Source organism: Scophthalmus maximus, chromosome 8, assembly GCF_022379125.1.
Source record: "Scophthalmus maximus strain ysfricsl-2021 chromosome 8, ASM2237912v1, whole genome shotgun sequence".
Lineage (NCBI taxonomy): Eukaryota > Metazoa > Chordata > Actinopteri > Pleuronectiformes > Scophthalmidae > Scophthalmus > Scophthalmus maximus.
In genome coordinates, this window is record NC_061522.1 from 13,702,423 (window position 1) to 13,716,215 (window position 13,793).

Below are 13,793 nucleotides of genomic sequence, written 5' to 3' on the forward strand. Positions count from 1 at the left end.
GTGGACCTTTGGGCACATCAGAAGGATCTGAAGACAAATTGGAGTGAAGGGGATCGGGAAACCTTGCATGAAATTGCCATCAGAGGCTCATTGTTGAGTTTGTGTTCGTCTGTAGCTCCACCCCATCAGCCAGCCTGTTGGATTCAGCTTCTCCAAAGTGGAGCGAGGGAGTTCGGTGTGTGTGTGTGTGTGTGTGTGTGTGTGTGTGTGTGTGTGTGTGTGTGTGTGTGTGTGTGTGTGTGTGTGTGTGTGTGTGTGTGTGTGTGTGTGTGTGTGTGTGTGTGTGTGTGTGTGTGTGTGTGGAAAATAACGTATGGCTGCCTGCATCTGGGAGTGACAGTAGAAGAGATAACGGGCAAATTTATTGAAGTATTTATTTTTCTTCTGCGCGAGCTCTCACTTTTGCTTCAGAGAGTGAAGGGAGAGAGTGAAGGAGAGGTGGATAAATGTAGGGTAACGGGGTGTTCTGTGTGGGCCGGAGTGAGTAGGGTGAGAGGAGGCTGACCGGGGATTTAGGGGTGTGTATGTTTGTGTGAGAAAGATGGGGGGAGGTGTGTATTGAGGGTCTTGGACTGGACTGTAATCCTTTAGTCCTGGTTGGAATTACCCTGCACCGTCTGGGACAAACAATATGACAAGGGCACACACACATGCGCACACACACAAAACATATTGTTTTGCTCACACACACTTGTGGAGAGACTTGCTTTGGCTGACGTTACCTCATCATGACAAAATGTCCTCGGCGGAAACTGGCTGATTTACTGCAAGAGAAGGTTAGTTCTTTCTGTGTGTGTGTGTGTGTGTGTGTGTGTGTGTGTGTGTGTGTGTGTGTGTGTGTGTGTGTGTGTGTGTGTGTGTGTGTGTGTGTGTGTGTGTGTGTGTGTAATGGTGTGGGTTTGTGTGTGTAGCCTACTTCTAATTTTATCTTTGTGAGAACCAGTTTGAGAACAGTTTGGGAAAGTGAGGACATTTTGGCTGGTCCTTACTTTCTGACACACTTTTGAAGGGCTGTTTGAGGGTGAAGTTCATTTTGGAGTTATGTTAGAGTGAGGGTCGGTGTCGGGGTTTGGCAGTTGTGATGGGGGGAGATTAGGGAAAGGGGCCAGGGAAAACATCACAGTGTGTGAAGTGCACTTACTAAGAGTGATGATAGTGAGTGTGTTTTTGGAGAGAGAGATATTTTTGTGTGATGAGCACTTGCTATTGGGAAGTGCACTCAAATAATATGGCAGACAATAAATCTAGTATATAATATAGTAAACGGAGTGTAATTTCTAATTTCCGATGGAGCCTTTAACTTTACTTTTTGAGCTTTGCTCTCTGGCCAAAATATTTCGTCTTGCTATTCATTCTTTCTCTGCCTCTTGTGCCTTTGCTTGCTCCTGTGCCAGGAGTGATGGAGGTATTGCATAAGGCAGGTGTCTGTCTACGACAACACAGATTGGCGACCAACTTCCTGGGAATGTCTCTGCATGTGTTGTCTCATCTGAACAGTCTCTCTCTCTCTCTCTCTCTCTCTCTATCTCTCCCTCTCTCTTTCTTTCTCATATTTCCTCTAATTTCTTAACAAACCTAATTCAGCATACAACATATTTGCCTGTCAGTGTGATCTATCAAAGAGACAAAGGATTTCTGGAGATAACGATCTCATCGCACATTGGGAAACAAGCGATTCATACTGCTGTATTTCACAGATGGCATTTTAGAAAGTGTGCTGACAACCGTTGCCGTAATGGGTAATAAAAACTGCCCTGTCACTGTTAGGTAACACGGAGAAAAGACAACACGAGTTGGAGCCAAAAACCTCTTCTCTCTGTTGTCACTTGGTGAAGCACAGAGCACCTGCTCCCGGCCTGGCTTTACCCAGCGTCTGCCAACACCGACATATGGCAAACACACACACACGCACACACACACACACACACACACACACACACACACACACACCCCCCGATGCATGTGAGGCACACACGAGGTCACTATTTCTGGTTGAGGGGTGCTTAAATCTGGCAGGCAGCACATATTGTCTGAATGTCACCTCTTGATGCATGAATGCGCTGCATTAACACACACATACATGGTTACAGTTACACACATTCATTTGCAAACACACTGTTTCATACACAGTCACACACTGGCACATAGGGACAGAGAGAGAGAGAGAGCAGCTGTCTTCTGCCCACATCCCCCCAAAAACCCTACAATCTGACATTCATATCAAACAATCATACAAGTCCTGGATTGTCATATATTCCAGGTGATTTTGTTGTCAGATGAACAGACAACAATGACCCTAACCCTAAGCCTTTTCTTTTTATCCTCATTTCAGGGGATCAAGGGCAGCTTGATTTTAACAAGCCAGGCAGAATTATCCGCAGTCTGTTCCATCAAAAACAGACAGGGATACGATACGGGCGTGTGCTCACTCGCTCTCAGCAATCTGCGAGCCTCCTTTATGGCTTCTGTCTTTTTTAAGATATCGTTAAGAATCAGAGTCACTGATTCACAACATCATACACGAAATGTATATACATTGCTTTTTATAATTGTATATTTTCCCACCTAAATTTTGAAATGGCAAGTTATCAAGTGCAATGGAAAGGAAAGAGCGTGAGGGACCACGGTGTCAGGGGTGGCAAAGCCGGAGAAAAGTGCAGAGCCCCTGTTCTAATCAAAGTGCCCAAGTAATCACCGCGTCAGGTGTCTTTTGAACCTCCCCTCTTTCTTTTAAATAGCTCTGGTTTTGTCAGAATATCAGGTGTTTTTTCGGATACATTTGAATGTCTCCTCCGTTCTGGCTGTGATTAAGCTAAAATAGCCTGTGGTTAAATGCACTCAATGTCATTTCATACTGAAATCCAGAGCTTTTAAAAAATCGCTGCTGAATTCGGCATTCAGACCTTTTTTGGAGCAATTATGGCTTTTTCTTTTCTACGAAACTGCTCAAACTGTGACTAAGCCAATCCACAGCTAATGCTTTTTGAGCTTTTGATGTTTGGCTGCTAAGAAAACTATGCACAGCGGGTTGATACTGACCGTTCAATAACTAACATGTTTATTCGCATGCGTTGTCCTTGTAAAATACCATAGACCATTTATTTTTCTTCTTTTTTTGTTGTTGTTTACCCATGTTCTTTCAGAAAGAAAATGAATGCAGACTACTCTTATATTGCTTTGTCTGTGTGTTCATTCGCAGTATGACCCAGAGAACTCGGGCTTCATCAGCACAGAGCGATTCAGGGACCTGCTGGCGACACACGGCTCCGAGCTCGACCCCCACAAACTGGAAGTCTTATTGGCCCTCGCCAATGGCAACGCTGATGGAAAAATCTGCTACCAGGACTTTGTGAACCTGGTGAGATGTTTTGACTTTTCACTGACATCAACATCAAGTCTAAATCATCAGTTTCTTGGGCAATTTTTTATAATTTGTCAATGATTTCATTTATCAATATCAATATCTATTTATATGTCATATGTTATTGCATGCTGTGTTGAATGAATGAATGTTAGATCACCCAGTTGTGCTGTCAGATGAATCAGTTGCAAGTCATGAATGTGATAACTTTAGACTTGACTTGCCAGAATCCCCCAGCTTTGACTTTTACACCAATGACTTGTGACGTCACTTAATAAGTAAGAAATATAAACTTTAAAGAAGCAGGATTCATTTCTGTAAAGTCACTACATTAACTGTTGACTCGGTTTAAAATGACATCAAATTTGATAAAGCGTACCACATGACTTGAAACACAAAGTCTAGGACAGACTTGGACTTGACTTTGTTTTTGACCCTGAGCTTCAGAAAAGCATCACTGTCTATATTATGTACACTTTTGCTTTTTTTTTGTCACGATTTTACATCCATCACGGAAAGCCATATTTCAAGATCACCTCAGCTACAAGGTGGCGAGTCTTCCTAATATCAAATGACTCTCAGTCTGGTGATAAATTCCCCTCTTGACGCTCACCTTGCCCCACTTTCAGTTTCACCTTCAAACTGCTGCTCGCTGCCTCATAACCTTCTCATTTTCTGTTTTCCACTGCTGTTCCTCATGGGAGGCTGAACTGCTGACCCGGGACTGTGCGGAGTGGTCTTGGAGTGGGAGTAGTTGTGTGGTAAACAGCAACTACTGGGTGGCTGAGGGGATGGGTGTGGTGTGTGTGTGTGTGTGTGTCCGAAGGGAGTGCAAGGAATTTATTGTTGTCTGTGAGTGAGAGTTCGTGCATCTCTCCCTTTCTCTCTTCTTCTTCAGAGCTGTTTATTGTCTGATACAGTGGGTGAGGAATGTGGCCTGTAGGAAGCTTGGAAAATGTCAAAAGGTTTTTTCACTATTGGTTTGCTCTCGGTGCATTCATGTCACAAGCTGTGGGTCATGGTGGGCTGCTGGAAGTGGGACAGAGGGGAATGGGCTGCATGCATTTGTGTGTGTGTGTGTGTGTGTGTGTGTACATTCACTTTCTCTTTTTAGTCACTATTGTGTCCACCCCCTCAGTGGTTTTCCCATTCACAGAGGCAGCCACAACACAGAGAGCAAAACTGCGAGAGTGGGAGGAAATAAAGAGAGAAAGAGGTGACATTCATGGTTATGGTGATATGCTGTGCTCTGAATTCGTAAGTGCTGAAACAATTATTAATTAATAACACAATTACTTTCTAAGTACTTGAATAGTCTTCATTTTTTTTTGTCATATTGTACTGTAGACCAAACTGTGATGGAATAATGAACAAATACATGCATCAGTCTACCTATGACCTGCAGCTCCGCAAAATATCTGGAGCAACATTTGCGGACATTTGCAATCACCTCTGGATAATTTCAGGACAATGTCCACACTTCAATGCATGTCTGAAAGCAGCTTTAGAAAAAACTTTAGAAACCAGAATATTACTTGAAAACGGGGCAAGGGTTTGGGTCATAGATTAAGGCATATTTGTGCAGGTCAGGTGGGGAAGTTTGCATGTTATTCATCAGAATTTCTGCACATGTACCCACACTTGTGTGTAAAAGCTTGTAAATACGATGCGAATACCTAAAGGAATCTAAGGTATGTAAACACAACATGTTTGACTTTCTGAGGGCAGGGAATTAACGGTCTGTGAGATAAAGACCAAAGGGTCAAAGCCAATGTGGGAACTGGAGAGAGTGTTATAATTCTTCTGCTGGGTTAATTGGCTGTGCCTGGTTTCTCTTGGAACATATTTTATCTCTATAGCTGTTTTACTTCCACACAGGGAAGGAAAAACACAGAGACAGACAGAAACAAACTCTAAGGGGATTATTTGTCGCAGCAGCTCTCCGTTGCACCACAGCTCCTCCACTAATGTGGTTGTCTGTAATTGCCTGCTCACTGCTCTGTCACAGTCGGCGTTCAGATCACAGCTCACTCTTCTCTTTGCCTCTGTCTCTCTTCTTTTTGCATAAGCTCTTATCTTCGTCCCCCCCGCCTCCTACTTTTCTGTGCCTATATTTCTTTCTGTCCATTCTGTCTGGTTCTGTCTAATTTGTTGTCATGCATCACAACTGTCCTGATGGGCAGAAACTGACTCAGTAGGATTAAACTAAACCAAAATAAAAAAACAATTAAAACAGCTTCAAATGCTCTATTTTTTGCCCCAGTGGGATGAAATTGTGTGACGATCGTAATGGATTTGTGCCTGAACTCGCGCCGTACTCATGTCTTTTTGGGGCTGTATATGCCTTATACAGTTATTTTTTATTCAAGCATTGTTTTTTGATGGTTTTAATAGTTCCAATTTGAGTAAAATCTAAATGCTAAAACACACAATGCTCCTGTATGTTACACTGTTAGACTAGACATCTGTGGCATAAGGGTCACTTTCCTGTTTCGACATGATAGTTTCTGAACAGTTTTATGCACAAAAGTCCTCAACGAAATTATTTTGTGAACTCGAGTGTCCTGTGCAGGGCTCTGACAGCAACCCCGTCCAACCCCTTTTGGGATGAGTTGGAGTGTCACTGACTGCGAGCGAGTCCAACATCAGCACCCCAAACTCACAAAGGCAGTGCTCATAACAGCTACATCAACATCACTATGTTTTTGATGCAATACACATCACTGTACGTTTACACACGTCATCCACACTGCTCCAGAGTTTTCAAGCGCCTTAAACGGAGAAGTTGGAAACGCTTCTCACCCAGTGTTAATTTGAAAAACTCTGGGGCTGCTAGTAGTATGGACAGGCAAAAACAGACACGTTTGGAAAACGATGACGCAGTCACCTACACCTCGCTTCCTGATTGGTTCTTATCAGTCACGACTCGACTAACAGCAGTACAAGGCTTTGTAACAGACATCAAATCCATTTGTTGTTAGCAATGAGAGCAGAGCTCCAGTCAAACAAACCCACAAAGTCATGTCAGGCCAGGCCAAGAGCACAGTCCTGAGGATCTATTACTCAAACTGGACTTTGTGGGTTGTACTTCTTACCTGAAAAAAAAACAAAAAAAAAATGCTCCCTCCACTAAAGCATCACCCATCACCAACAAGGCTGTTTTCAATGTGTGCACTAAATGTGAGAAAATGACTGCAGCCAGATTCAAATTTTTTTCTACTCATTCCCGTTTTTTTTAAAAGCGTTTTTCAACAGTCCTCCATCGGTATATAATACTCAGGTTTCCACATAGGTGATGTATTTCTGTGATAAAGATAATACGCTGCTTGCTTTTGTCCTTCTTTTCCACTCCTGTTTGACCTTCTCTGCTTCCTTCTTCTGTTTCCACCTCTGTCTTTCTCTCACTTTAACACCCCTCTCATCTCACCGTGTTTTCCATCGATTTGTCCCGCTCACCTCTTCTCCTCGCCCTCCTCCTCCTCTGGCCAGTGGGCAAACGGACAGAACGTCATTCTTTCTTTTGTGTCGTACAAAGAGGAGAGGAATTGCAGTCACTTCGCACAAAGAATTGACTGTCGTTATGGGGCCTGGCTGCCTCAGGGAGCTGTGTGTCTGTGTGTGTGTGTGTGTGTGTGTGTGTGTGTGTGTGTGTGTGTGTGTGTGTGTGTGTGTGTGTGTGTGTGTGTGTGTGTGTGTGTGTGTGTGTGTGTGTGTGTGTGTGTGTGTGTGTGTGTGTGTGTGTGTGTGTGTGTGTGTGTGTGTGTGTGTTTGTGTGTGTGGCCATGGTAACTCCTAATCATTTTCCCACAGTTCTCTGTGCCTGACATAAAGGCTGAAATAATTGCCTTTTTTTCTGGAGTTTATGCCCAAATAGTGATCTCTGCAGAGACATTAAAAGTCTAATTAAACTCTGCCAGCAGAACCATCAGCCAACTGTTCATTCAGAGATTGTATTGATGTTCTGATTTCACATTTGTCCTCATGATAGTATTTTTCTTTTCTGAATTACAATTCATGGCTATGAATTGTAACTTTGTGTACTTTTCTAAGTTTTCATCTTTAAACCAGAATGTTCCATATTTCTACTGGAATACTTACTGGAATAAACATCAACCCAAGCTTCATTACACATATAAGATGTTGAGGCAATTTAAAGTTGTAGCTTTTAAAAGTATAGCAATAGTTATATCCAACCACCTTCTAATTGTTCTTTCATTGCTAATAAAGTCTCTGCTACATTGCATTTTCTCTTCTCTGCCCCTGCTGAAAACAATATCACCTCCTTATTTCCTTAAAATAAAATCTGCTGTGTGACACATCTGGGCTTGCGGTCCTCGAGGCACAAACACAATAGTAAACTTGAGTTATGGAGAGTTTGGAAAAGAGTTTAGGAGAGACACAGAGGGAGACAGACAGATGGACAGAGAGAGGGAAGGAGACTAGGCTGGGACAGGAGTCACCGCATCGTCATGGTGAGTCTTATGAAATAAAACGGGGAGAGCAATAAAAGGCACAAAGCTTGGAAGCAGCCGTGATTTAGGCATAAAGCTGAGACTGCTACAGTGGCGATAAAACTTAACCTGCCTCCCGTCTTTGCAAAGAAATAGGAAAACTTTCCTGCCTGTCTCAACATTTTTTTTAAAACTTTGACTTGACATTATAATTTATCCAAACAGCTTTCATATCAATAGGATACCTCTTATTTTTCCATGTTGTTGTTTCACTCTCTTATTTCATATCAGGATAGATACATTCCCTTTCTTCTGGCCTTCATTTACACAGTGTGGATGAGAGGAACATGTCAAGATTGATCGCTTGTAATACTGTTCAATTTTATCATAATAAATAAGCTTCTTCCCAAACCAGCAGCTCAAACACATATGTATTGTTCTGACTTTTCTCACCTACTTCTTGTTACTGAACAGCTTGAAAAACTGTTGTATGAATGGTGCAAACAGATGAGGTGTCATTTCACTGTATAATGAGAACAGTACATTTTTTATTTCTTGCTTTAGGGTGAAGAATTAATATTTCGTAATTTAAGTCATAGATTCTCTGTCTGAACTGTAACTGACCTCATCCATCAATGGGAAAAACTATAAAAATTCGAAAACATGAGACATGAGTTTCTATGGAGTGTAGGGCTGCAACTTCCGGAGGTCAAGGCAAATAAGTCAATAAATGGCTTGTTTTGTCAAGGAAACTGTCCAGAAATTTAAAAAATCTTTAGGTTGCTGGAACACGATATTCAGTTTACTATGACATCATCAATTTCTCTCATTTTAGTGGCTGGAACCATCAAATGTTGGCATTTGTGCTTGCAAAATGACTCAATCAAAACAGTCGTCAGTTACAGGATTTGTAATCCTTGCAGCTCTAGTGTAGTGTAGGCACTTGTGAAGAGTTTCAAAATGAGATGGCCATCTTTGAAAAATGTGACACCTGTGCTAGAGAACGATTGGAAAGGAATCAAAGCAGGTGACAGTGCCTGTGGGCAGAATAATAATTTCGTCAGGTTTGTCAAGAAAAGATCTGTAACTGAAAGATTCTGAATGACAAAGTGCTTCATCAAAATAAGGAGAGAAAAAAAGGTATGTTGGGAAATTAACTCTTCATTGACATAAAAGGGATAAAGAGAAGGGTTTGGTGGTTGCTAGGAGATGACGCAGGCATTCTGTTGCCTCTGCGAGGTGGGAGGGGTCTGTCGGTGTGTTGCACTGAGGAGGATTGGTGCGTGTTTGTGGCCCCTACCCAGAGTGTTGAGGCTCTAGTTCTACATTGAACATGACATTACGAAATAAAGTGTCTTGAATTGTTAACATGTTAAATATAACCACCAATTTGCAGATAAACAGCAAGATTAATTTTTTTAAAATGCTGAAACTGTGATAAGTGGTCTCTCTGCCCTTTCTCTGCCGTAACTCCCTTTCATCACTTCCCTCTCCTCCGCCCTCCTTTCTCCAGATGAGCAACAAGCGTTCCAACAGTTTCCGGAGGGCCATTCTGCAGGGGAGCAGGCAGTTGAAAGGCTGCAGTCTCCGAGATGAGGTGGGCCTGGGACTCCCTCAGCGGCTGGTCCGGCACGTCGCCTACGAGACGCTGCCCCGCGAGGTCGACCGCAAGTGGTACTTTGACAGCTATACATACTGTCCCCCACCACTGCTCATCCTGGCTATCACCATCGCTGAGGTAAAAAAAATTGTATGAGCAGTGTGATTAAAAATTTGATGTAAATATCGGCCTTATCGATTATAAAAGTGTGTCCCTCTATTTCACTCAATTCTATTATAGTTTGTTCATTAACACAGCTAGAAACAAAGCAACGTACCAGCAGAAGTTAGGAAAGAAGAGGCAACTTGCTCATATAAACATTGCATATTTCAGAGTATTAAAAAGGACACTCACTGGGTACCTTTAAATTAGTAATAGTAAAAGTAACAGAAACTCTTTCATGATATATTTCAGTCATCGGCAGAAAAGAGAACTGTCAGTTCTTAAAACTCATGTACAAATATTACCTAAAGTTTGATGTTTAAATGAGACAAATCATCTTTGAAATATTCAGGAAGTATCAGCTGCTCTAAGAAAATTGACAGTGTACTTGTTGATCCCTGGATTGATTTTACTTTCCCAGATAATGTAATCTGACTGATGACGAGGTTTGTGGTAAACTCTCATCTGAGTACCAGAGCAATTTGTTTTCATTAATGACTCTGAGCATTACTTTTTGTATTCACCATGCTGTGATATATTCCCATCTGAAGCCACCTTATGTCCGTCCCCTCGTGCTCTCCCAGGTAGCCGTGTTCATGTACTACGGCTTCCAGCTGGACCGCTTGGTGCTGCAGGTGTCCAGCCCGTTGTTCCTAAAGAGCCCCTTACCCTACCACCCCCAGCTACGAGCCCAGGCCTGGAGGTACCTCAGCTACAGTTTCATGCACACTGGGTGAGTTCACGTCTCGCTATTGGATTTTCTAATTATGGGCATTACACCCCGCTGCATTTCTCAGTGGGCCTATGTGTAACCCTGTCGGCTTCTAAAATTTGGAATGTTGGAAATGTCTCACTTCATGTGAATGTTCCAATGTGTTCACGTCAATGTTTTGATCAAGGGAGACAGTGTGTGATAAGCAAAAAACTTAGAGGCAGTGTATATCTGTGATGAAGAGGGAAGAAATTTGTCTGTCGTTGGCTGTTCAATATGGATCTTTGACTATTTATTCCTTTTTGTTTCATATAGAGCATTGTCTTATTTAACTGCCGACCTCATGTTTTACAGTAAAACAAACCCATGTTTTGAGTTTCAGGGGGCAGCACCACATCTGAAAGACTAAAGTGAGCCAGAGCCAGTTAAACAATAATTATATCAGCAGAATCATACTGTGCACCTACACTGAGCAAATTTGATTAATGAAAGATGAGAAATAGGAGATGGGGCTGTGACGTGCATTTTGCTCAGGAGTCTCGACCGAGTCTCAGGTTACGGTATATAATATCAAGTAAATTCTGTGAATGTGAAGTCTCAAAACAAATGAACAAGTGGCAAATAATCTTGTGGGACACCTAAAGTATCACATTTACAAAAAAGCTATTATTATTGGATTATTGGTATAATGTCCACTGTAATGCTGCTGTCATTTGTGCTTTTTGGGAACATTTATTTTCCCTACTTTACTCAGCGTCTTCAGCCTACATCTCCTCTCCTCCTCCTCCTCCTCCTCCTCCTCCTCCTCCTCCCCACTCCCCTCCTCTCCTCTCCCCTCCCCTCCTCTCCTCTCTCCGTTTTATTACCAGTTCAGGCCAGGTCATCCAGGTTTAATTACCCTACTGGGTAAATGTAGTCTCAGGCAACAGTGAGTACTAATAAAATGGTGATTTAATTATGAAGTTCTGTGTAGAGACGGTAGCAGGGATGCCAATGTGCAGTTAAAAGATAAACTAGAGAGTGTGACTGGGGGGATAAAATGAGGTAGGGAGATGGGATGTTGAACATGCATCAATCGCACATGAACATAGTGAAATGATCCAGGCCCTCAGGAGAAGTGTCTGTAAAAAAAGGTACAGAGTGACTGAATCCTATCACATGTACAAACACGTACATCACTGTACAGAGAGTGGATACAGTCACAGAAACACCTTGCAGACAACCACAAAACTTTGTTTCTACCATCAGACTTGGAAACTGTTTATTTATTACTAACTTGGAAACTTCAGTGGCATCTTTCGAAAAACATTAGCATGGTTCCGTGATCCTGCCTCTAAATGCTTCGGTTGGTCTCTCTGAACATAGCCTCGTCAGCTCTGACTGTTTGAACTGGATCACAAATTAAATCTCGTTCACTTGCTGCTGGATTGAGCTGCTTAACATTCAGCAGTTGCTACGTGAGTCCAGCGAAGGTGGAGCAGATGCGGTAAAAAAATTGTCAAGTTGACCAAATGTAATGACAATGAGGAATAAAAATGCACACACTGCTATGAACATGATTACCTATTTGAACAAATAGATTCACGCAATTTATGAGTTCTGCATACTGAGCGACCTTTGATCTGTCACTTTCCCAAAGATGTCTCTAAATTGAATATTGCATGGATTTTGAATAAATGTAGTGCTGTTATCGTCTGCACTTCTCAGCCATTTATATTCATATTGCCTCTGTTTTGGAGGCAAAGTAACCTCGTATAAATTTAACACCATGTAGCATCGTAAATGATGTACCATAGTTTTCGCTGTCTCTATGTGCCCGTCTCCATTTCCATCTGACCTACATATTTAAATGTTATGTATTTGTGAAGATATGACTCTATCTCACAATGGTGAAGAATCCTTAAAAAAATTAATTTGTACGAATCTGTCCATTACTTTTTGAGTAATCCTGCTCACCAGCAAAAAGACAAACAGACAATTCATACCAAACCGTTCACACAACATCCTTTGCGGAGGTGAACATCGATGCTACAGCGAAACAGCCTTGAACAAAAGAGCAGCAATAACAGCCACAGCATTTTGTGCTCCCTGATCTTCTTATTCACCAGTACTTTAGATGTACCACTCAATACTCACCGCTCACATCATTAAAAGTGTGACTTACTGACACATTTCCATCTCTCTCTCTTTCTCTCGCTCTCTCACTGTCTCTTGCTCACTCACTCACGCACACACGCACACACACACGCACACACGCACACACGCACACACGCACATCTACAAACCATGTAATCCTGTCAACAGCTCAGCGGCACTGATCCCTCCCAATTCTTGACACTCAAACACAGTGTACACATTGGTCCCAAAACATCCCTCAGTAGAACATTATGCATGATGCACAATCTCTCTCTCTTTTGCAACATTAAAACATGACTCTAAACAGTAACAATGTAAAGATTTCTCTGAAGTTTGTCCCTATCATGAAAGATTTGTGCCACAACACTAAACAATACATTACATCTGTCCTGACTGAATGTTGACGCCATCTAATATAAGCTTCATAATATATATATGTATATATCTTTTGTGGGAGATGGTCCAAAGACATTGCATTGAGTTTATTCATTAAATTGAGTAGTAAACCAAAGTCCTGCTGAAGTTTGGTGTGCCACTGTTAAAAAGAAGAAAGGAAAATGACCAAACAATGCATTTATTGGGTGCCCTGAAAGACCCTGGTCGTCGAGACACAATAGCAACATCCCTCATAGCCTTATGAGCAGTACAGGACCAGACAGATGTGCAGTGGGGTTGTCCTTGTGCATGTGGACAGGCCTCTCCCAGCTAATCAATACGCCCCATTGTCTGTCCGATCACTGGAGCAATCCTCTGTATTGGCACTGTACTTTAGGTCGCTGAGTTGTCTCAACCTAAATAGATCATTGGCCTTCTCATGTTTGGCCCTGTTTGTGCTGGGGGAAGTGTGTGTGTGTGTGTGTGTGTGTGTGTGTGTGTGTGTGTGTGTGTGTGTGTGTGTGTGTGTGTGTGTGTGTGTGTGTGTGTGTGTGTGTGTGTGTGTGTGTGTGTGTGTGTGTGTGTGTGTGTGTGTGTGTGTGCGCGTGTGTCTTGTTGTCTTTGTATTTTCAAATCCTTTTTTGGGGGAATGTTTTTAATTATTTCTACATGGATGCCGAAGCTGTTTGTTGTTGTTGTTTTGTTCAGAAAGCACCATCGGGACAGAAATGGGAGACTCCTCACAGTCTTGTCTCTCTCTCTCTTTTTTGTTTTCGTCATCTCTGCTTCAGCAAAGCAGAGCTGACAATGTCATTCAGACAGATGGAAGTGAGTGAGTGATCAAGACTGAGAGATGGGGTGATGGTGAGAAAGACAGAGGGGGCGGGAAATGCTAGCTGCTGTGGTTTTTTGGGGGGGATATTGCTTTGACACCTGAATGTGTCTCAGCTGCTGACTGAGGTTTTGGCTGGAAGGACTTTCATGCCATGAAGGGCA

At 42.3% G+C, this 13,793-nt stretch overlaps 1 protein-coding gene across 3 annotated transcripts in view; it reads left to right on the forward strand.

Moving 5' to 3' along the window:
- Nucleotides 1-13,793, forward strand: part of rhbdl3 (rhomboid, veinlet-like 3 (Drosophila)) — a 45,256-nt gene that overhangs the window by 22,345 nt on the left and 9,118 nt on the right. For 2 of the 3 annotated variants that reach the window (XM_035636825.2, XM_035636826.2), the window contains 3 exons: nucleotides 3,200-3,358; nucleotides 9,326-9,550; nucleotides 10,159-10,307. In XM_035636825.2, the coding sequence (XP_035492718.2) occupies nucleotides 3,200-3,358; nucleotides 9,326-9,550; nucleotides 10,159-10,307 (533 nt within the window). Of the gene's footprint in view, nucleotides 1-550; nucleotides 777-3,199; nucleotides 3,359-9,325; nucleotides 9,551-10,158; nucleotides 10,308-13,793 lie in introns of those variants that run through there. The other variant, XM_035636827.2, reaches the window with a different exon arrangement.